Source organism: Peromyscus leucopus, chromosome 11, assembly GCF_004664715.2.
Source record: "Peromyscus leucopus breed LL Stock chromosome 11, UCI_PerLeu_2.1, whole genome shotgun sequence".
Classification (NCBI taxonomy): domain Eukaryota; kingdom Metazoa; phylum Chordata; class Mammalia; order Rodentia; family Cricetidae; genus Peromyscus; species Peromyscus leucopus.
Genome location: NC_051072.1, coordinates 8,579,920 through 8,604,522, shown reverse-complemented (window position 1 = coordinate 8,604,522; position 24,603 = coordinate 8,579,920). Strand labels below are relative to the sequence as shown.

Here is a 24,603-nt window from a genome sequence, read left to right as displayed (position 1 = left end):
ACTTTACAGAGGAGGAGGATAAATTCAAGAGAGTTTCAGTGGCTTTCTCAAGGTCATTGAGCTGTAAAGCCTCAGAGACAGGCTTCAAACCGGAACCTTGCTAGCATCTTCTAGGTGTGGGCAATGGGACAGTGAAGATGAGGAACCAGAAAGATCTAGAGGTACACAATAGGCTCATCATTATGTGCTTGGTTTGAAGGCCATCCTGCTGTGTCTACCGATACAAAGTAGAGGCTATTTTTTGAGAAAATTAGGGACTCCCTCCTTTCTTCCCATTAAGATAGTTCAATCTCTAAGAAGTTACCAGAGCTCTGAAGAAGTCAAATTCACCGCGATACTCAGAAGCATGGAAAAGCCATTCTACTAATCATCTAAACATCCTCTACTTAAGGTCCTGTGAACCAAATATTTGGTCATTATGCCCAGGGTTCATAGTCCTCTATGAGACTCCTGGAGTCCCATCTTCATATCCCGTATCATGACTCAGCACACTCAAGTCAAAGTCATCATGGATAACTTCTTGCTTCCCATCACTGAACACAAGGTGGTTATCTCCTCTCACCTCCTGCATGCTGTCAGTATGCCCGCAAAACGCTGCCTCAGCACAGTCAACTCACTTTTACCTTTGGCTCTCTTTGTGCCACCCACCCCTTTCTTCCCCTTGGTTTTGCTGAAGTGCCTCCGAACATGACTGCCCAGCAGCCGTCTTACATAAGGATGTTTTCCTCTGTGTTCCCTACCACTACCTCAGAAAAGTTATTCTGTCGCCTTCTCCAAGAAAACAAGAGGATGTGTTGAGGTTTCTGCCATTTGTCTAGACAACCTTCTTCCTAAAATGGTCACAGACTCCTAGCCATGCCCTTCTCTCTCCAAGTCTCTATCACCAGCTCCTAGCCTCCAGGGTTGCAGTCCCTTCCACAAAGTCCTCTCCTGCTTTCCTCTTGTAATCAGGAGGATCTCATCTCTTCCCCCAAGAGCCCTGCATCTGCCTGAGCTTCTCATCCTATATAGGAATGAGAGTCAAGTCATCAGTTCTCGTGATTTCCTAAATAACATTGTCACCAGTCTGGCTTTCTGCATCCTGGCAACCACCTCCATTAGCCTGTCTTCTGCAAAGAACTTCCCTGTTGGTGTTCTCGGCCCTCACTATAGCCACAGAATTCTCCACCTTAAACCTAAGGTTATGGTTCTGGATTGAGCATTCTATGTTTCTCATAACTCTTTGGATACAGATTTGAGCCCTCAACCCAGCCTACAAAGGCCCGCTGGGCCAGATCCCAGGTACATATCAGACTCATCATTTCCTGCTTCTTTTTCTCTTCAAACCTCCACTACAATGGTCTTCTACCATTTCTTTTGCCCTGCCCTGACCCTTGGACACTAACCACATGGGTCCTTCTTCCATGCTATTCCTTCTGCTTCATTCTTATCCCTCTTCAACCTGTATCTGATCCGGGTTACAGTGTTTGGAGGAACTGGATTGCGTCTCCTCCTATTGCCTAACTCGGGTTTAATACAAACACTACTGAGTGATGGTTTAATTTGTGTACCCTTTACCATTGATGTATTCATTCTTGCAAATGAGACCTCCTGTGTGCTTTACACTGAGATATAACTTTAAACCAAAAGGGAGAAAGGTTCTGCTCTATAGATCTTATAGTTCGATGGAAGGAAACACTAAATACCATGCTATTTCAGAAAAGGGTGCCATCATAGCTTGGTGATTAGCACTAAGGAGAAAATAGGAGGAAATGTGGAGGAGGTCAAGGTGTGTATTTCAAAGAGCTGGGATGGTGGGTGGGTGGCAGTCTGAAAAGAGATGGTCAGAAATGATGGCCTCATTTGCAAGAGAGCAAGATCATGGAGGATGTAAGGCTTATGGAGCTCTCCAGACAGAGGACTAGCTAGAGTAAAGGCCCGAAGGCAGTCCAGTGCCTGCAGAGTTCACTTCAGAGCATAGCCAGCAGCTACAGGCACCGGTAGGCAGAATGAAAGGACAAAGATAGCGTCAGAGATGACGTCAGAGAGTGGAGGAAGACGTAAGAGGGAGGTTGAGGGCAGGACCGGCCTACTGGCTGTAAGACCTGGACAGTCACTCAAGATGTCACACTCAGAAGAGCTCCTGATCTAGTTAGTACTTTTCTCTCTTCATCTTGAAGCTTTTAAAATAAATCCCTATAAGCATGTGAGTACCTGAGAGCCATTGGTCCCTTCATCAAACCTAGTCTACTGAAGATCTCAGCTCTTCCTGTGAGTAGTTATTTCGTTAAAGGGTTGAAGCTGTGTGTGTGTGTGTGTGTGTGTGTGTGTGTGTGTGTGTGTGTGTGTGTGTGCATTGCATATCTGGGGTGTTGAACATCACACTGTACTTTAGCAAGGTGTTAGTGGCTGTTATGTTAAGAAATGTTGGCCAATGGTGAGTGTGGAAGCTGAGAAATTATGAGGAGGCTCTTGCTACAATCTGAACAAGAGAAAGCTACAGACAGGTGAAAAGAGAACCTGGATCCAGGTTCTAGTGGTCACATGGATTATGGTGCCTGACACGTGGGGCTAACGCATGAGAAAAGGGGGTTGAATCAAGGGTAGAGTGAATGATTTCGATTGCTTATCTGCAGGATGAAGTCATCAGGGTTAAGCCTCAGGAGACTGAAGGGGAAAATGTAGGCGATTAGAAGTTAACTTTTGCACATCTTATCTTTAAGATATTTGCAAGTTGTCCATGTGGGGGATTTGAGGTGAGTCACATCTTGGACTCTAGATGAGAGGGTTTGCACTCAATTTCCCTACTCTTTAGGTCTTTGGAGTTGAAGTGATATAATGACTACCTGTTACTGGCAGACAGCCACTGTTTTTTTTTTTTCCTTTGTGTGTGTGTAGGGGTGTGTGTGAGTGAGTGAAGCGATCGAGAATGTTAGGACTGGTACATTCAAAGGTTACATGTAAAGAATGAATAAGCAGCAGGCCAAAGTTCATCTATAAAATGAGATTTTTACCTTTTAAGAGAATCTGTGTCTTAAAGTCAGATGAAGGGAAATGAGAACTGTCACGGCCTCCATAGTTCACTTCCCCCAGAAGCAAGTACAGGTGACGACGGTGGTGGGAGCCTTTAAGGGGTACTTAGAGACAGCCGTGTGTAAGCACCATCTTCTGTGTTCTCCACAAGTCCTCCAGACAGGTTCACCCTCCAGTTCTCCGGTAAGCATGAGGCCCGGAGAAGTCAAACCTGTTTGCTGGCCACAAAGGCACCAAGTAGTTAAGCATAGAATTCCAAGGACCGCATCCCCCAACACATGCAAAGGCAACTTGTTGTTCTCTGGGTTGTGTCCCAAATACCTCAGTAATATGATTAGAACATTCTTGGAAAAACCATCTTGGATTTTCATGGCCCCTAAAACAATGCTTTCTCTATATTGTGCTTATTTTAAATTTCCCCACCAAGCTGTTTGCCCTCTTAGGTAACTGAGACGTCAGTTCCATGGTCTTTTCCACTGTATTTTCAAAGAAGTATTAAGTAATATCTTCCTATTCAATGTTCCTTTACAAAGCAAGTGGACAGGATGAAGCTTCCTGTGCCCTTTGAAGTTGTTTATTCTGCTTACTTGTATATTCACTTGTGTGTTGCGCTTGTATGTGCGAGCACATGCCAGGGCTCACTTCGGGAGGGCAGAGGGCAGCACACAGGAGCTGGGGCTCTGCTTTCACTGCGTGAGTCTCAGGGTTCAAACTGAGGTCATCAGGCTTGGCAGCGAGCGCCTTTGCTCGCTACGCTACAGTGTCTTGTCAGCCCGGGTCTCAGCTTTTTAAAGGAATCCAAGCTTTCTGCAGAAGAGTGCCCAGATTCTTACGAGATTTGTTCCAGGGTCACCACGGATGCCAAAACACATGGATGTTCAAGTCCCCGGTATAACACGGCATAATATTTCCATACATCCAGTGTGCTTCCTCCTGCACACTTCACATGTTTACTCGATCACTTGTAAATGAGACATCTAATACATGTAAATGGTTGTCACGCTGCATGCTAGTTAGGTACTAGAGGCAAGAAAACAGTCTGCAGATTCTGTACAAATAGAATGTTTTAAAAATATTTTCAGGCCATGGGTGGTTCAATGTGTTGATACAAAGCCCATAAGTATGGAGGGCTGACTGTGCATCATGAGCCAGGACTTATTAAAAATATCCCCAGCAACTATGTTAATATTTTTCCATTTTTTCTGATAATGTGTGCCACAGAGATATTAAATAATTTTCTTTAAATCATAGACCAATGCACCAATCCCAGATTGATTCCACGTCTTATGAAAGTCATGATATCCCTGCTGAACCCCAAAGAAAGGTTTGATCGAGCTTTGAGCCCACTCACTACCTTCCATAAGAACTGTAGAATTGGGGTCACAGTTCAGGAACATTTTTTTTGTTTGTTTTAATATATCAGGGATTTTTTTTTTTCAGGGTCTCACAGTGTAGTCCTGTGCTGGAATTTACTCAGTAGACCTGGCTGGCCTGACAGATCCTGCCTCCCAAATTCTGGGATTAGAAGTGTAAGCCTCTAAACCCAGCCAGACAAAGATTCTTTTATAACCAAATGGAATGGCATTTAAGAACTTCTCATCCGTCTGGAAACAGCGTGTGGTAGAACCTTCTAGATTCTTTCTGAAAAGCGTTCTATGTGGGGACCATTGTGAATTACCTTACATTACGACCACGTCCTCTGTTAATCTCCCCCACTGTTCTTACAGGTGAATGCAGGTAGAAGAAAAATACACAAAACACAGGCGAGTTCCTTGGCAGTTCATCTCCAGAACAAATGAAGTGTAAGGGCTCTGCAAAGCCAGAGGAGGGGTGAATTGGACCGAAGACGATGCATCTGGGGCTGGAGAGATGGTTCTGTGGTTCAAGTGCTTACTGCTTTAGCAGATAACCTAGGTTCAATCCCCAGCACTCACATGGCAGCTCACGACTCCAGTTCCAAGACAGCCAACACCTCTTCTGGCCGCCATGGGCGCCAAGCACACCTACCTGTAAGGCACATTTGCAAAACACAATCATGCACATAAAAATAAATAAACCTCTAAAGAATGGTAATTGCAAGCATTTAAGATGTTTATGATTTTTATAGTTCTGATCTTTCTTAAGCATTTAGCCCTGTGTGGAATCAGTGGGAGGGAGGCAGGCAAGCAGAGAGCAAACGGAAATGATGAACCAACGAGAAGCAGAACCTGCAACGTGGGGAAACGACACCCAGTAAATAAAGGACTGAATTGTTACAATGTTCTGACTAGCCTCAGAAATGTAAGCCACTCTCTTTATATGTGCTCTAGTAGTTCATATTACTGTGATGGTGTCGGGGATTGTGTGTGTGTGTGTGTGTGTGTGTGTGTGTGTGTGTGTGTGTGTGTTTATTTTGAAAAGCTAGAATTTGCTCTGAATACCAAGGCAATTTCAGCTCCTGGAAGAGAAGGCAGCTGAATAGATAGCCAGCAAAATACAGTCTCTATTATTCTTAGCTTTAAAAAAAATTTTAAATACCCTCTGGGGAATTTGCATACTAGTCAGACTTCAGTGCTGAAGTGGGTGGTTCCGGCTGAGAGCAAGCTCTATTCTGGGATGTCTGTGCTGAGCCTGAGTGGGACAGATTGCTTGGTGCTGCTATGGAACCTTAGAGGCATTTCTTGTAATGGGGTTCACCTGTCAAGTCAAGTTCCCCCAACCTGTGCAAAAGGCTCTTCTAATGAAACATGCTATCCCTTTTTCTTAGCAAAACTCAAAAAGCTGGACTGTTTCTGTCAGTGAAATAGTGAAGCACAGTCTTTCTCTCTCATTAATAAGATTGCTTTCTCTTCAGAGTGAAGGCTTGGGAATTTCTTTTTTTCTTTCCTTTTTTTTTTTTAAATCCACTCCCACGTCACTCCTTTTGTTAACAAAAGTGTGTCACAAGTCAACATATTTTCCTCAAGGCAAAACAGGTGCTTTTTTTTTTCTTCCTTCTTTGAGTAACAGTGTTATTATGTAGCTGGATTCCAGGTTATGTGACTCTTAACTAGAGTGTCGAGGCTTCATCATTCCATTACCAGCCAGGAGTCTTTGGTGCCTATTGAAACATTTTCTATTTGAATAAACTCACAGCTTAAAAGGTAAAAAGACTGGGAGGGTGCCAATACACAAACTTTCTTTCTAGTGCTTGGAATTTAGGATCTTAGGCTTTTTGTTTATTAAAATATCTACATCTTTAGAAATTGAATAAATAAAATAAATTGGTTTAAAGCTTTAATTTTTCTATGTACAGGGAAACTTGAAACTAAAAGTTTCTCATTTTGATTATTATCTGAGACTCTGGTTAGCAATTAGTGGGGTATACATTTTGTTTTGTTTTGTTTTAATGAGATGGTCACATTTTCTTAGGAAGGTCTTAGTATCTTAATTCTTGGAAACTGTGAAGGTAAAACTGAATGAAAGAAAGCAAGTTCGAGTGTCCCCTTAAGTGACTCCAAAACTGGACAGGTTAGACTGCCCTTAGTCCCTTGGCATTTTAACACACTAATCCAAGGAAAGTAAAAGAAAAAGATATGTTAGCTAATGCCAGTTGATTTATATGTAACATTAAAAGTGAATTTCCTGAATCCAGAGGAGAACCCAGAGGGAATATAAAATCACTAACAAAACAAACTAAGAAAGGAGTTAGGGGAGGGGAGGGGAGGGGAAACTGTGGTTGGTTTGTAAAATAAATTAAAATAATAATACTAATAATAAACTAAGAAACAAATGTGATGCTTCTATTTCAGAAAAAATATAAAAGTCGGGGGTAGGTGAGATACAAAGATGTATTCTCTTTTCTTTTGTTTTCATGAATACAATTACACTAGGATTTTTTTCCCCCAAGATTGTGTTCTTTTCCAATCATAGTCTCTCTAGGAATCTCTCTCCTGGAGTACAGATGTGAATGGAAACATAAGGCTCCCCAGTGGAAACTGCTCTTAATAACATGGAGACTAAGAATGAGGAATGTACTAACCCAGCCAGGCTCCAGACTCTGAGATTTCATATACCACTGAAAATTCTGTCATTAAAAAGTCAGAAAGCGTATAATCTCATGATGAAAAATGGCTTATTTCAAATCTAATGGCATACCAAATTGTCATGAAAACCTTCTGGATTGCCCTTTCTAATTCTCTCTTAGCAGACAGGGTTTGGAAAGAATGACAGCCCGGTTAAAGAGCCATCCCATTGCTAAATACTTTAAATATCAACTGCTTGGCAGAGAAAAAAAAAATACTGCCAATTCAAATGATGCAAAAACCATAGCTGTGTTTGCAAAGCGCCTGCCAGTTGGACCTGGTGGCACATGTCTTTAGTCCCATCATTTAGGAGGCAGGGGCAGGCATGTCTTGATAAATGAAGTAGCTATATATCATATATCAAACTCTGACACACGGAAAGGAACCATATAAAACTGATGTTGCATTCAAGGCCAGTTTGGGTGATGAACTTAAGTTGCTATGTTGTCTGTCTCTGTAAGGAACCCATGTTCCAGTTTGCTATGGCATTTCACTCAACAGGGATTGAAGTTCCAGGGTGCTCGATGAAAGCAGACTCTGGGTACCTGGGTATCCAGAACCAAATAGCTTGCCTAACTTTGGCAGCCAGAGAATGTCTAGATCATGTCAGGTGGATGATAACTGGGTCCTTACTGTCTCCCCAGCCTAGGTCTTGTCTCTAGTAAACAAAAGAGGCTCCAAGAAACTGAAGGATGCCCCTGGCTTTTTTTTTTCCCAGTTCTTCCTTCTTTAGTGACTGGAAGTTGCCTAACGGTGACCTCCTCCAGGCTTGAGGTCACGTTGGACCATCCCAGGATAGATGGCACGGCCCAGCTCTTGGGCGCCCTACATCTATCCCCGACATCAGCTACAGGATACGACCACCAGAGAGGAAGAGCAAACCCAGCAACCTTGGAAACATTCATTTTGATTCCTGTTCCTCCCTCCCCCCTCACCCCACTGCAAGATACACACAAGCACCCAATGAATGTGATCCCTAGAGTCATTCATTCTTCAGAAAAGATTTTGACGCCCACGTTAATGAAGCAAACATTTGAAGTTCACAGACAGTTGGGACTTAACACAACCTATGCACTGATGTGCCTTCACTTTCTAGGATTAAAGAGGAAACGACTTAGGTTAGTTCCAATTTAATGTGAGTACCCAACACTGTTCCCTTCCCGGAAGAGCCAGTCATTCCCATGCTCTAGACTTTCTGCTGATAAAACAACTGCCGTGGGTAGCCATTCCAGCTTTGATCTGGAAGTTCCAACCCCCATTGAGGCTTCGGCAACTGTCACGCCTACAAGGCGGGGCCAAGAGAGGACCCTGAAGACCCGAGATCCAGATGTGCCAGCTCTCTTGATTCCTGGACCCAGGACGCTGAAGGTAGACGGAGCAGAGTTCTCCAGAGAACACAGCCATTCTGGGCTACACCTTCCTCAGACCCTGTAACCTATCCCTTCACCTGTAAGTTACCTCACAAAATAAACCTCCTTTTTAACTATGTGGAATGGCCTTAATAATTTCGCCAATAAACAATTTCAAGCATTTTTGAAAAATGATAAAATTAAATGTCATATACAAAATAACAGAAAATTAGTGAATAGATGCAGCTCAGATTTGAATTATCATGTACCACATCCTTCAACCCTACACATAAAGTGAAGTGTGTCTCCTTATTTCACTTACCCCGTCCAGAAACTAAGAATGATAAATAGTACCCTGAGAGCCCAAGCTGATTGTTCTCATCCAAAAGCCTGTGAACATTTTAATTAAAATGGTAGGAGGAGAAAGTAAATCTATCAAATATTACTTCCACCAAGCATGTTTTATTGCCACAAATGAATGCCATTTAATATTCATAACTACTTTGCAGTCATTGATAAATTTAATTGATTTTTCAAAAATAAGTGTTCTTTTTAATCTTAAAGATAGTTTGCAGTTTTACAAACGTCTCCTGCAGCTTGTTGAATCTGTCACCTCCCTAATACCAGAACCCTGTGCCCCACCTGATTTTATATATTTTAGGACAACTGGTAATGCCCTGGACACTCCCCTGTTATTTTTCTTACCTAAAACAGTTGGCTGGTGGTTAATGTTTTTACATAGCTCATGTGTACTGTGCTTTCATGCATTAAGAGTTCAAATGTACTTCATTATAAAAATAAAATAATAAAAAAAAAAAAACAACCGAGAACCCCTGGAGCTAGACGTGACCATGGGCATGGCCCGAACTCGAAAAGTACATTGACTAGTCCAGCTTCACCATTTCTGTTTCTCCAGATGTGGCACCGATTCCAGATGCTCACTCAGACACTATCTGGAGAGGAGCCCTTTCCTCTCTGTGTAGCCCGCCCACAGGAATGGAGCCAGGCTGGTTCATATCCACAGCATCACGCACATCTCATGGCCTCCACGAATTCTACAGGAAACTCTTCAAGCGACATTGTTATTTATGTTCCTGGGCATTTCACTGATTCAAGGCTGAGAAATCTTTGTAGTAGCTAGGTTTCTCTTTTAAATGCCGTCTCCAGTATCGGATTGGAAAATACCCCAATTACTCTCAGACATGCAAGAGACAATCACTTTTTGTTTCTTACACTCAAGAACTGACGTGCCTGCCGAGTCTGCACAGAAGCCACGCTCCCCAGCCTCTTTCCCACATGCAGCACAGGGGGACCCTGGGCACACTGGTGGCCACTATTCCATCAGTGAACTCACCAGGGGTGACAAGTTAACACATCTGCCCGTGTGATATGTGTGGCTCTCCGGCATGTGCTCAGACTTCTACGTATTTCAGTTATCACAGGGTTCTTGTCATAGAGGTGACAAGGTTTATGGTCCCTGGAAACCAGAGCAAGGGAGGTCTGTAGAAGGTGGAAGCCACTAGTAGCAGAAGAGAATGCAGCCCGCTCTTGGCTATTACCCTATTACCTTCATGGCATTCCTGATCCCTCGCCTTGCTCTGCTATCAAGTCATCTGAAGGATGGCAGGCAAGGAGGCTGGTCCGTGGCTTCACAATGTACACACATAGGATCTTTGTCTAAGATCATGTTGCTGTTGCCAGCCTTCAGGATACAGCTCTTGATGGTCAGTCAATGTTACATTCAAAATATTCGCTATTATCAATTATTAATAAAGTATTAATAATGACATCCACATTATTTTTGGGTGTCAACCAATAATAGAACGTTTTCCTGTTCACCTTACGGGGTGACTGAACTAACATTGACTCCACTGTTTTGTTTTTAAAGATAATGGTCAAGCATCCTGCTTCACATCTTTGTTTGATCACACCCGGGAAAGAAGAACACCCATGACGGACAAGGAAGGGAAACGAAAGCCAACAGTCTGTGCTACTTTTTAATTGTTTAACTTTATTACTGTTGCACCATTTATACAATTACATATAATTTCAATGCATCCATTGTACATTTTTTTATGTGTTTTTTATTTTTTTTTATTTTCCATTTTCCAATGGGTGGTGTGTTGGTGTCTGTGACACACAGATGGAAGAGAACTGGAATTGCAATGAAGGCAGACTTTTTTTTTTTTCATTTCCACTGACCAATAAACAGAACTACAGGTGCACCCAACCACGGACATGCATTAACTCGTCATGAGAAATCTAGGTAGGCTAAGTAGGATGAGAGAATGTTTGTTACTCCCAAAAATATCTGGAGAGGAAGAATGGAGGGTTGGCATCGAGATACATGTGGACAGGCTAAGTGGGTTCCGTCTGGAAGTTGGCATTCATCCACAACATTAAAAAAAAATACCAAAATAAGAAAGGCTGTAAATTAAAAAGGAAACACAGAAAATACTGCTTTCATAAAGATCTGATTGCCTTGGCACTGGCCCTGTGGGCAGAATCAAACGCCTCCCTCCCCAACGGCATCTCAGGAAAGATGCCGAGGGGGTTTTAGGGGTGGAGCGCCAGGGGACAGCGGTTTCAGGTCCAAATGATGTACTTTCAGACAATGATCTCTAAAATCCAGGACTGACTGGTCAAGTTGACTGAAGGTATATTAGATATTTCCCCACAAAAATACTATTTGGATTCTCCCCACCCCCTCCCTCCCCTGATGGGACACATCCTCTTTTTCTTTTTCTTTCTTTCTTTTTTTTTTAAATTTTCTTTTTCTTTTTATTCCCTTGGGCAATACATATCCTTACTTCCAATTTGAAACAAGTTAGTATAGGAGAGAAAGAGAGAGAGAGAGACAGAGAGAGGACAGAGTGAGAGACAGAGAGAGCGTGAGACAGGTCGTTTTGCAAGTGGCGGTCGCTTCCGCTGCCTAGGCTGTCCCGGTTGGTTACTCTTTGACGGCCACGCTTTGCTCGGAGCTGGCGGCTGGCACAGGCTCGGCCTGCGGCTCGGTGGCGGTGGCGGTGGCGGGGGCGCGGCGGGCGCGGGGGCCTTGGCCGCGGAACTGGGCGCCTCGGACGCCGCCGCGGGCGTCTCCTTGGACGAGGGCGCGGGCTCGGCGGCGCTGCTAGGTTTAGAGTCTGAAGCCGGGGCCGCGTCGCTTTTCGTCTCGGGCCGGCGGCGGCGGGAGCCTCAGTCTTTTTGGCCTCGCCCTCCTCCTTGGCCGCGCCGTCGGGCGGCGCGCCCGTGCTCTCGGCGCCCGTGGTGTCGCCGCCGGCCTTGGGGACCTCGCCGCCCGCAGCGGGCCCGGGCGCGGCCGCCTCCTGCTCGGGCGCCGGCGCGGGCTCGGGCTGCTCCTCCGCGGCGCCCTCGCTCTTCTCGGGCTCGGCCTTGGGCGCCTCCTCCTTGGCCGCCGCCTTGTCGCCCTCCTTCTCCTCCGCCTTGGCCTCGCCGTCCGCGGCCGCGTCCTTGGGCTTCTCCTCCGCGCTCTCCTTGACCTCGGCGGCGTCGGCGGCCGCCTGGGGCTCGCTCTCCTTCGGGGTCCCCTCCTCCTCGGTGCCCGCGCCTTCAGCCTTCTTGTCCTTGTCCTTGGCTTTCTCGTCGTTCACATTGTAGCCCTTCTTCTTCTTGCTCAGCTTGCCTCCCATCTTGGAGTTCTGCAGGGAGACACAAGGGGGGACATTGGGGCGTTACAGCCAGGCAGGCGACCGGGCAGGAGACCCCCCCCCCGCAGAGTGAGGGGGTCAAAGACTTCAGGCAATCAATTGCACAGGGGTGGGGGACCCAGCAGCCTGGATGTCACAGGCATTCTACCTCCCTTAGAAGTAACACGTCGAAAACAAAGAACAAAGAAAGGAAAGCCTCAGCCATGCAGCCTGCAGGCCAGCCAGTGGAGGGACTCTTAACGGGATCAAAGAATCGATTGAGTGGGCCCCAGCTGCCAAAAGGGAGGACAGGTGGGGTGGCATGGTGTTGGTTTCTTATCTGTCTCCTAATATCTGTCTTAAAACATCCAGGATTGAACACGGTGGCATAAAATGGCAGGGACAGCCATTTTACGACTACAGTATAGCTGGTTTAAAAAAAAAAAACAACAATGTAACAACAACCTCATCATTTACAAATAACTTCTGAAGAATCTGCACAGCACACATCTGTCGACACCTATTGCTTCCGGAAGCACGTTTTTAGAGCATCCTATGCCTGTGAGAAATCACTGAGATGTTGCTTTCTTGAGAAATTTTGTTTTTCGTTCATGAAAGATGGCAAAAACCTTTCAACGCTAACATTCCACCGCCCTGTTGGTCCCCGCAAGAAGAGTAGGTCAGAGGAGAGGCATGGTGCAGGGCCACAGGACACAGCAGAAACTCTTGGTGAGCTCACCTGGTTCTGCTGGGGCAGGACCCTGAGCTCTCCTCACCCAGCTCTTCCACCCCTTACTATCATCCATTCAAAGCAAAGAATGTGCTTTTTCTTCACTACACCTCTTGTGATCACCATTCATGATAGTGAAATAACCCCCGTTGTTTTTGAAAGTTGGGTGTTAGATAGAGTACTATTCTTCAGTCAAAATGTGTCTCACCATTCTATGCTAATTTCCTGTCTGGGCTGACTTTAAGAGTTGGAGGAGACAGGGAAAAAGAAAAAAAAAAAACACAAGGATGACTAAATTGTTCTTCCTATTTTCAGGAAAGGTCTTTATCATGTCATCCAAGAATTGCCGCTCTGCTTCTTAAAAGGGGAAGGAACGGCTTGGAGTCCTAACCCACTTCAAGCAATTGGTCCCATTTTACTTAACTTTCTGTTGGAGCAAATTCATGGTGAAACCCCAATTAAAAATATTTTACCACTAAGCAACAAATGAAAATATAAACTTGAGTAATAAGTTAAATTGTAATTTATAACACCTTCATCAAATTCTTAGATGCATTACCAGTTGTTGATATTACACATGACCTTAGCTCCTATCCTATACTCCAAGTTACATTTTGGTGCATTTGGTTGAATTAGGAAACAGGAAACCTGACAGTCTACCTTTAGATTCTTCTCCCAAGTGTATAACAGAAAGCCATACACTGACCTAGGAATAACAGCCTGTGAAGCAAAGAGTAAATGTAGTCTCACTGTGAACAAAGAATGGAGCTCTGGGTTCTGACACCCACAGTATGAAATTCTATATAGCAATCCCCAGAGGTTTAAAGTCCCGTTGGTTTACAAACCTAAAATCTAGGATACTAAAATTGGTTTTCTGAAACACAATGAAAGCCACATTCTATTCTTTGTCTTAAGCCCAGCTGTGACTCTTTTCTTAGTAGAAATTGAACAAACACACAATCAAGCTGTAAGAGGATGTGTCTCAATAATGTCGATTTTTTAAACGCAAACACCCCGTGCTTTCAGCTGATTCACCTGTGTGAAATACAGCAGAGCTCAGGGGGAGGCTTCGGAAATGCAGGAAAGTCCCGGGAAAGCAGTTGTCTGGTTATTTCCCACAAGAATATGAGTGAACACCTCCCCAGCACGCAGAGGGGTAAATTAAAGTTACAAATTAAAATCTAAGGTGTCAGGAACAGTCCTAACCCTAAACAATTTATCTAAATCTTTAACCGCCTCAAGAGCATCAAGAGATGCAATGGTGTGCCATTAGCGTCCGCCTTTTACTGAAAAGGGAATTCTAACTAGCTGAGTTCATGAGGCTGTGCGATAAAACAAAGGTCAAAGCCAAAAAGAATGTGTTGGAGCGAGAAGCACCACCTGGCAGGTGATGGGGGAACTCTACCCACTAAGAAGCAGAGCTCTACACCCAGGAATGTTACCTTTCTGGATTCTGAGGCAAGACCTCCCAGAATGGCCCAGAGCTCAACACGTTGAGAGGACACAGGATACAGAAGAAACTTGCCAGGCACTGTCTAGCCTAAACCTCTCCTCCTCCTACTTGCCAGCAAAGCTCTTCTATTAGATCCCTAAGACATAAGAGCAAGCAAGGAGCATGGGCCTGGAGTTGAATGAGTCCTCTCCTTAAGACTTCTCTTTTTGAGAGAAATAATTTAGACTAGAAAGTCAGAACACTTGAGTTTTAGAAAAGTAAAAATAGCTACAAGGCTGGAGAGATGACTTGACAGCTTAAAGGTGCTTGCTGCTTGTAGGCATTGGAGTTTGGACCCACAACCCACTAAATACCTGTAATTCTAGCACTAGGATGGTAGAGACCAGGGATGCCTTGAGCAAAATAACTAGCGTGGCCTTAACAACTAGCTATGGGTGCCATTGAGAGAACCTGTCTTGATGAGTAGAGAGTAAGACTATCCGGAAAGACTCTGGACATCCATCTTGGGCCTTGACACGGACAAGCAAACATTTGCACACACACATTTGCACATACACCACACACACGCCTACATGAGAAAGGTGGCATGGTGGGGGAGAAATAGGTATCTTGAGTCAATGAGTAATGTCTTGGAAGTTCCTTAAGCCTAATCCAAAATGGCATCGAGAGCATCAAGCTTGCCTTAGCATTTCCTCACAGTTAGGATGTCCACTAGCAACAAGTGGCAGGCACTGTGGAAAAGCATGGGCAGATGCCGAATGCACGAATGACTGGAGACGGGTGTGTTCCTGTGAGGGCAAACCCGAGAGGCCCATCTCGCCTATGACACCTCCACGCGAAGCACCTTTGACATTTTCTTGCCACAAGAGCCAAAATGACAGAATCACAGTTTGAAATACACATTAAAAAAAAAAAAAAAAAAAAAAAAAAAAAAAAAAAAAAAAAAAAAAAAACATAACTAGCATCAAATAGCAGAGGGAGAAAGAGGGCCGGGTTCGCTATGATGAACAGTGATGTTTGGACATTAGGCCACGGTTGAGCCATGAGCCCCGCCTCCAAAGTACACCTGCCTTGAATTCTCTGAGCAGGCTAATGGACCCTGTTGTCTCTCCATTTCCTATAAAATAATAAATGTCAATTTTGTGGGCATTTAAAGTGAGGTAACAGTACAGTGTCTGACTTTTCACAGGCCTGCCGAGATCTTGGTTCCCCTCCCCAATGCATTATTTTACAATTCCCAGAGAATTCTGCACTTACAAACATGAGCAGAATCGCAAAAATTAGGTTCTCCATAGGCAAGTTTTAGAACCAGCCATTAGAAACGCTGTGATTAAAACACTGTTTAAAAAGCAGACATCCGAAAGATGTTTGAGGCGTATGCTCCAAGCAAGCTCCTGCTGTCCTTACAGACAGATGTGCAGGAGAAGTTTGCCCAGCAGAATGGCTGACACCAGCATCCGTCTACCTCTCCACTCAGAGTACTTTAGACATATATAGTCTTCATGATGTTACAAGTCTTTCTAAACACAACAATAATCCATTATACTGAGAAATCTGTCTTAGACAAAGACTTGTAAAACCGTAAGTTAGAAGCTGAGCATAGTAGGTCTGTAATCCCAGCACCTGCAAGGCTGGATTACATGGCAAGGCCTTGTTCTGAAGAAAAAAAAAAAAAACCAATTATATTTGCATTGTAAATCCATTCCTCTGAATATGAACTAGTTCTGAGTGGTCACAAACAAAGGATCATTTCACTTTCTACTGTGTTCTCAACACCTTTCCATCAGTTATTTCAAGGAAACAAGAAATTCCATGTTTCACACTGGGATGGAAAAGAATCCACATTCTTTTGTTAAAAGCCATCAATTGCTTCAAATTTATATATAAAGGATAAAGAAAAAAAGTCTCTATTTTATTTTCGCTTACAAGTCAAAGGTAAGATGTTTATGAGAGGAAGTAACATGGGAAATGTGTGATTTTCTACACAAGAATTCTTGAATATCAAAAAATGAAGTAGTGCTTCAGTATGTTTAAAAGCACTAACATATGCTATATTCTAAATCTCCCATGACTAACTCCTAATTCTATTTTTCCTCTCTTTAGAAACTGGGCCTCTATCTAATTCATCACATTTGGATACAAACCAGTACTCCAGAAGAAATGTTTGAAAGATCTGCTTTCTGTTGCAAAAAGAGAAAGTGACACTCCATCAGCTAGCAGCATTAGCAAGTGACCTGGAGTGAGGAGCAAGAAAAAAGAGAGAGGCACAAGAGAGGTACAGGGAGTCAGTGGTGGTTGCGGATCACAACTGTGGTGTTTTGAATGAGAATGGCCACCATGGGCTCCCATGTTTGAATGCTTAGTCCCCAGTTGTGGGAACTGTTTGGGAAGGATTGGGAGGCATGGCCTTGTTGGAGGAGGTGTGTCATTGGGGGCCAACTCTGAGGTTTCAAAAGACTAGCCATTCCCAGTTAGTTCTTTCTCTGCTTCCTGCTTGTGAATCAAGATGCAAACTGCCTGTCTGCCTGCCTGCCTGCCTGCCTGCTGCCTTCCTGCCTGCCTGCCTGTCTGCCTGTCTGCCTTCCTGCCTGCTGCCTTCCTGCCTGCTTGCTGCCTTCCTGTCTGCCTGTCTGCCTGCCTGCTTACCTGCCTGCTGCCTTCCTGCTGCCTGCCTGTCTGCCTGCATGCCTGCTGCCTTCCTGCCTGCCTTCCTGTCTGCTTGCCTGCTGCCTGCCTGCCTGCCTGCTGCCATGACGAACCCTAACACTCTGGAACCACAAGCCCCAAATTAAATTTCATAAGCTAAATTGGCCGTAGTGTGTTATCACAGCAAGAGAAAAGTAACTAGTCAACAGCCAACAATTATTGCTCAGGCATGGTCACTTCTGTTTCCTTGAAATGGTCTCTCACAGGCCTGGAACTTGCCAATTTGCCTAGACTGGCAAATGGAAGCCCAGGATTCTCCTAGCTCCCCAGTGCGGGAATTACAAACACATGCCACCATGCCTGGCTTTTTTAGGAGATGGACCTCAGGTCCTAGTAGCTGACTCAATGACCTCCCCAGCTCCTTTCATGACACATCTACAGCCATGTTTCTTTAACTTTACACCCAAGGAACCACATAAAGGAACAGCTTTCTAGCCAAAAAGATCAGGTATGGTGATTTATTTTGCCCTAAAAAGTAATGGAAAAAAAGTAATAAATATCCTTTAAAAACTATGCTTCAGTTCTTCCTCTAAACCAAGTATTAGGATTTCAGGCATTGACAGGTATATCTTAGAGGGGAAAAATTATTTACTACTAATTTCAATTTCATAGGGAAGAGAAATGTGATTTTTTTTTTATTGGCACTACAGCAAACCTTAATGATAAATTGGTTCTTGATCCTGAGAGTTTACATTTGGAAATTTTACAGCTACACAAAATTTGAATATGTGCATAAATATTTATCTTTTATGTTTATTTGAAACTCTGGGAAACTAAAGGTGACAAATAATTTGGAACTTATAATCAAGGCACTCTTACAGAGATGGTCTGAAATGCTTTTGTAAGTGTTTATTGCTTTCTCTCCAGGAAGCCTGTCAGTGAACAGGAATACGTACCCCTTAGCTGTTCACATTACATAAGTTGTGCTTGTTTTGTGTACAATCCCCAGGACACAGCAGGCCCCAGTCAGCTCTGTGCAATTATCACAGAAGTCGATAAAACCACCCTCATTCTCAACAACTACAGTATGATTTGGGTGCTGAAAAAAATCAGCTCATCCTGAACATTCCTGAGCTCACATTCTTTTTTATCTTGAAATAAGCCTGTCTATCAGTGCAGCCAATTAAATTAAAATTTATTTTTCCATCTTAAAAGATTAAGTTGGAACAGTCAATCACAAAATAACTTTTAGGCGAAAAAATAATAAACTATAAAATTTTTTCTTTAAGACTTGTGACATTCAGTATGAAGTTTGCTAAAAGTGGCAAGACTTAATTGTTGAAAACTTGCCTGAATCTGGGTAGGGTGTCTTCCCTCTGGGTCTCAAATTCCTTGACCAGTAAAGTAATGATATTGAAAGTTTATTCAATTTTGGCATGGGGTGGGAGGGAATATGAATGTTTACAGCAGTATATTAAATGCTCTTTAGGATAAAAGTATGACATTATAAAGTCCTACATGCCTGTGATCATAAATCTAAGGCCATTTTGTTCCTCAAAAATTGAACTGACATCCACTGCGATGAAATGTCTCTGACACTGTGTCAATATTTATGACACTTGTTAAAAACTAGAGTAAGAAAATAGTCATTTTAGACTATCAAAAAAGCTAAAAGAATAAAGCTTTATGAAACATAATCTTTATGAAGGATGATCTTTACCAAATATTTGCCAAAGAACAGGACTTTTTAGGGATCTCGATGACATCGAGGAGATATTTTAATAGTGTGTCGGCTTGTAGGTGAATCAGAATGGGAGTTCCCGCTGAACACATCACAGATGGAGTCATAGCTCTCAGAAAGCTCAGGATTCGTTAGCTCCCGTGGCATGGAGCTATCAACAGTGTCGTCATTTATAAAAGACACGTTCCCCCTTTCCCTACTTTTAGTGTGTCACCGCCCACCATCCACGGTCCTGCTCAGCACCACTCACCCTCTGCCAGGGGAAGGGACGTGCCGAAGCATGGATCCCGTCTGTGCCGTGCCAAACATGTCCTTTCAAAACCAGCTTAAACAGAAGGATGGCTACCACAACCCCCCGCCCCCCAAGTTAACATGCCGTTCAGCTTAAGGTTGTGTCAAAATGTTAAGCCAAGGTAAATAAGCAGAGGTAGAACCTAGAGAGCAAGATTAAAACAATTTCCTTTACCCACTCTACATCCCATGAGAACAATTTAAATATGTAAGTTCAGTATTCAACGATTTAGGAGGAACTAAGAAATCTGTTTCCTGCATATAAGATACACTTGTGAAACACAAGTCAACTCTTGGGAATGTAGGAACTACCATTCTACCGTCCGCTTCCTCCAGCGCATCTTCCAGAACAGTCCACAGAGAAGACATTGTCCGCAGAGCCTCCGGAAGCGTGACCCATGCACACAGAGCCCTCATGTTCCCAAAGCGAAGCCCTGCTGTTTCGCAGGGCATTCACTCTGAAAGCGGAGCCACGTATAGACGCATATTGTATGAACGACGAAACTTCCTCTCACGCGTTTGCTAGCGGTGAGCAGAACCATCTCAGCAACAGAGCTTCCTCAATGCATCTGATGGCTCTTCCGTTCCTAACCACAGGCTCCTCTGTCCCAGGAGCATGAAATATAGAAAAAGGGGCAGGGCGGGGCGGGGGAGAAATGATCTCATATAACCAGGGTGATCTTTGGTGGGGGGGATGGATGATAGCATACTGAATTTAATGAAGAGAACATAAAAAAAAAATCCCTCCAAAGAAATAAATGTTAAGATATTACAGCACAAATAAAGGCCCAAATTTTGCCAAAACTGTTCCCTTTCCTTCCTCCCACAGGCCCAAGGGCTTGACACACAAACAGTATTCTCTCCAGTTAATACTTCTCACCTTGGAAGAAAACATTTTCTGTTTTGATTTTAATTGAGCTCAGAAACCCGGGGAATTATTTTCTAAGGGAAAAATACTCAATTCATTTCTAAATACCCATGGCCTCTCTAATAGACTCAGGAATAAGGAAATTATCCAAGAAATTCTTATCCATTGATTTTTTTTTTCTCCAACTGAAAGGGTAAGTTATTTCTATATTTACTAAAATAGAAAAGCTACATAAAATAAAACAAGGACGCATTACCATTTTGAGGGAGTCATAAAAGGGCAACATTTTAGGGCTGAGAATGCAGCTCACTCAGGTGGTAGAGATTGTTTAATCTCTACAGGAGGCCCTTAATCTTGCATGAGGCCTTGTGTGTATTGGTCCATACCTACAATCCCAGCACTCAGGGCATAGAGGCACATTTGTGGCATGCCTGGGATAAAGAAGACCATGTCTAAGACAAAAAAAAAATAAGTTTTTAAAGAACAGCATTTTGTAAGATTTTGTTTGGAATATAAGCCGAGGATCTTGAAGACTAGCTGTGGCTTTTAAAGCCATGGGGCCTTGCTTTGAGAAGAGCAAGGCAAAGTCACGGTCACCTGAAGCACAGATCCTTGGTTCTCGCGTGAAAATTAACCTGTGAGAATGCCATCAAGAGAGCAGAGTGGGACAGAGCTGCTCACTTTGAGAGACACCAAGTCTCTACCTCTCCAGGTGCTGTCTTTGGAAGATCTTCTGCTCCACGCCCAATCCTCTCTCGTGTTTTTACCTCACAGGAACTGGAGTCACATATTTATCCTAAGGACGCCTCCAGAGGAACATGGAGCAAAGCATGCAGCGGCAGAGGGCTGAAGCCTTAGCTCCATTTTTAACAAAAGTAAAAGCAATGGTATTATGAATCAGGAGATGCACCAGGGCCTTGGCCACTGACGAACTGCTTTGGTGAATGGAAACACTCTCGGACTCAGTTTCAGGGGGTAAAGAGCAGTGACTGCATCCTTTTCAGAAGACTACGTCTGGCCGTGATGAGGTTGCTCAACCCCTGCCAGTAATAACCAGCTAAAATGCTTGCTCAGCCCCACTACCTGTACATTCTATCAGTTTTAGTCAAAAGAATTGCAGTAGGGAGTCACGTAAGGCCTTACCTCCTGTAGGAGGGAATAGGGGGTCGGCTGGGGGGTGGGAGGCTGGAGGGGGGGGAGGAGGGAAGAGGAGGGATCTGTGATTGGTATGTAAAATGAATTTTAAAAATTCTTAATAAATTTAAAAAAAAAAAAAAGAATTGGAGTAGGGCTTTGCATAGGTCAGCAGGTTAGTGCCCTTGCTGAAAAAGCAGGAGGACGTAAGTTCGTATCCCCAGAGCCCACCTATAAATCGGAGAATGGTTATCCTTGTGACGATAACCCCAGCCCACCAGACCAGGGTGAGAAACTGGAGTAGTTCTGGGAATTGCTGGCTGCCAGCCAAATTCCAATGGCCGCTGTGTCTCCAGAGAATAAGATGAAGAGGACAGAGTAGCCATATCTTCCTCTGGCCTCTTTGTATGGAAAGGGGCATGCATACTCATGTGCGCAAGCATACACACACACACACACACACACACACACACACACACACACACACACCAAGCTTTGTAAAATATCAGAATGTTGTGGCTTTAAAAACTAAAGAACTACAGTCATATAAAAATTGAGAAGTCATAGCCCCATGTACTAGGGTAGTATCTGATCCACATATAGGCCACCGTGGAAGCTGTTCACATGGTTTCCTGATAAAATGTGGCTTTTGTGGAGCTCTTGTTACCATGCCATTTCTCTGTTCTTTGAATTAGACATTCAGTGGTGTGCCTGGGTGTAGATGAGGGAGAATAGGACAGCTCCGAAAGAAATCAAGCAGTGAATAGAAGAAACAAGAGTTGTATTAATCTTCCACAAGTCTTCAGCTCTTTGAGGTTGGTCTGAATAATGATGTGTGATCAAGAATCCACAAAGGCCCTTGTACCGACTTGGGTCACCCCAGTGGCCCTCAACTTGGCAGCATGTAAAACTAAGGCACTTGCATGTGGGTGCTTTTCCCAGTCTGTGTTCTGAAGTTTGGATGTATGGTTTGTGATGCATGTATCTCAGATGCATGACGTGCAGATGAACATGATTTGCAATCACTCCCTTTCCACTTTAGCAGAGCTTCCTTGTCCTATCACCATGACTCAGTCTACCCAGTTCTTTGAGTGAGTGAAGGAGAGAATCCCCACTCAGAGCCCTGGCCCTCTTCAGAAAGTGCACAGTTGCATGAAGACGCAAATCCAGGGCATTAACAACATTCTCTATGATATGCCCAATTCCATTTCTCACTAGCAAGTTCTATATTAACACTACTCCATCAATGAACACAGCTTTGTAACTTAATAAAACTCACTGGCATGCGTTAACCAGCACACGGAAACAGCGAGAAGACAGGAAAATGGCATCGAACTCCTCTGTGTGATCCAAAAGCTAGGATATCGACTTCTTCGCAGGCTATCTCTTCTTGTGTCTTCTTTCTTTACACTAACAACATCTAAGCATTTCTTACATAAAAATCTGCCAAACACTGCAAAATTCCTATTTTGAAAATGCAAATTTGGATTAATTGGCCATTCCATCTAGAATCAGCAGAATAGAGTTCTGAAGTATGATAGCCAGCATTATCATGCAGACAACTCCATACATGCAGTAAAACCCAACGTGAATATACAACAGCCTGTTTAGAGACTAGAGTGTTATCTCTGAGTAGATTTCAAGTTCATCATCCAGGACACAGAAAACATAATCTTCTGATTGTGTTTCTATGTTATAATCAGAAGAAAATATGTATGACATGGAAGGATGCTAGGCCCCAATCCTCCATTCTTGACAAAATTTGGTACATGGCTACAGTACTTAAACAAGCAATTATCACTCCCTTAACAAAGAGCTGCAAAGTAAAGCAGTTTTAGATACCAGGAAACCCAACTACTGACTTTTTTGAAAGCAATATAAAGTTACAATTGGCTCGTGAATGACATCTGCTGACATATTTATCACTAGACAAGTTGGACTTGTAATTACTCAGGATGGAAGCATCTAAGCTATTTATCAAATCTAGCTATAACTGGGTGTGGTAGTATATGTATTCCTATAATTCCAACACTGGAGCAGCTGAGGCAGGGGGATGGAAAGTTCAAGGACAATCTAGGCTACACAGCAGAAATTTCTCTCTTACAACACCACAAACCACCACCACACCATCACACCACCACTACCACCACCACATCACCACACCATCACCACACACCTACACACCACCACCACATCACCACACCACCACCACACAGCTACACACCACCACCACCACCACCACATTATCCACACCATCACACCACCACTACCTCACCACCACACCATCACCACACTATCACACCACCACCATCACACCACTACCACATCACCACACCATCACATTACCATCACCACCACCAGCACTACCACCACCACACCTATCACACCACACCACCACACTATCATACCACACTACCAACCACACCATCATTGCACTCGTGTGTGTGTGTGTGTGTGTGTGTGTGTGTGTGTGTGTGTGTGTATGTGAACTAGCTGAAGTACATTGGGAGGGAGTCTCTCCTTAAGGAAAGAATTAACGGAGAATGAGGAAGCAAAGACTGTTTTTAGTAAGTATAAATAGAAGAAAGTGTCTAAAATAGTCTGTCAGGCCCACTGATTTCTATTTTTACAGATGATTGGTTCCTTTATTTTAAATGGTCAAAACTTTTATTCTAAAAGGGAGAGACAAGGCGGAGAGAGTGCAGCCTGTGTGTTTGGGGCATTCTTACCAGTATGTGTTCCATCACAACGGTTTGCTATCAAGTTTCTCCAATGCCTGGTGAGAATCTCCATTATTAGCCTCACCGTGGGCCACTGTCTGCTTCAGTCAAAGCTTCTGTTCAGCAATTCTAACGTCACTACCGTTCAGGGATGGCAATGTTCTCCAGGGAAAGAGAACCGTATCAAGAGTTGTCAACCCAGCCTAAGTTCCCAAGGAAAACCTTTGAAATATCATGAGTAAAGACTCAGAGAAAGCATTCTGAAGACAAGTTATTGTTCTCGGTGTTATGAAAATATACTGGGAGGCATTATTAGAGAGAGGGAGAGAGGCAGGGAGGGAGGGAGGGAGGGAGGGAGGGAGGGAGGGAGGGAGGGAGGGAGGGAGGAAAGGCAGGCCAGGCAGACAGAAAAAAATGTCCACCCATGTGCAGACGCATACACTCATGCTTCTATTTCTTCAAATAGATGGCCATGATGAAGTTTTTCTACAAAAGCTCAAAAATGTATAAGAGTAGAGAAAGGCTTTTCAGCACAAAGAACAATGGATCATAAGTGAGCTCCCTGTTAGACCTCAGCCACCCCAGGCCAGTCCTATGGAAGCACACTCAGAGACAAAGCATATAAACACCACGCGAGTGAAAAACAAGAGATGACAGCTGAGGACAGAGGAGCATGGAAAGCTTCCTGATTAAGTGGAAATATCAAAATTACTTACATATACACGACTTATTCTCCCTAAGATGATTTTAAAGGTTGATCTTTGTATACATCAATATATTAACTGTCCTATGTCCCACCTTACCGTGAGGAAATTGAGGATTACGGGTGGTAAACAACTTGCCCTCGGTCAGCAAACAACCAGCGGTTTGTGGAGCTCATCCAGCTCACTGTGCCTCCTTCACCAGAGGGAAAGCAGCCTGGAAGGACAGTGCTGCTGTTCCTTAAGCACAGGGCAGTAGCCTTGAAGG

General features: G+C 43.8%; 1 protein-coding gene across 1 annotated transcript; it reads right to left on the bottom strand.

Moving 5' to 3' along the window:
• Positions 1-11,319: 11,319 nt before the first annotated feature.
• On the bottom strand, positions 11,320-19,482 carry Basp1 (brain abundant membrane attached signal protein 1). Its single transcript, XM_037209373.1, is given in 4 exon segments — positions 11,320-11,435; positions 11,438-11,577; positions 11,580-12,063; positions 19,225-19,482. Coding segments are annotated over 4 exon segments (846 nt in total). The 5' UTR covers positions 19,366-19,482; the 3' UTR covers positions 11,320-11,354.
• Positions 19,483-24,603: the final 5,121 nt, after the last annotated feature.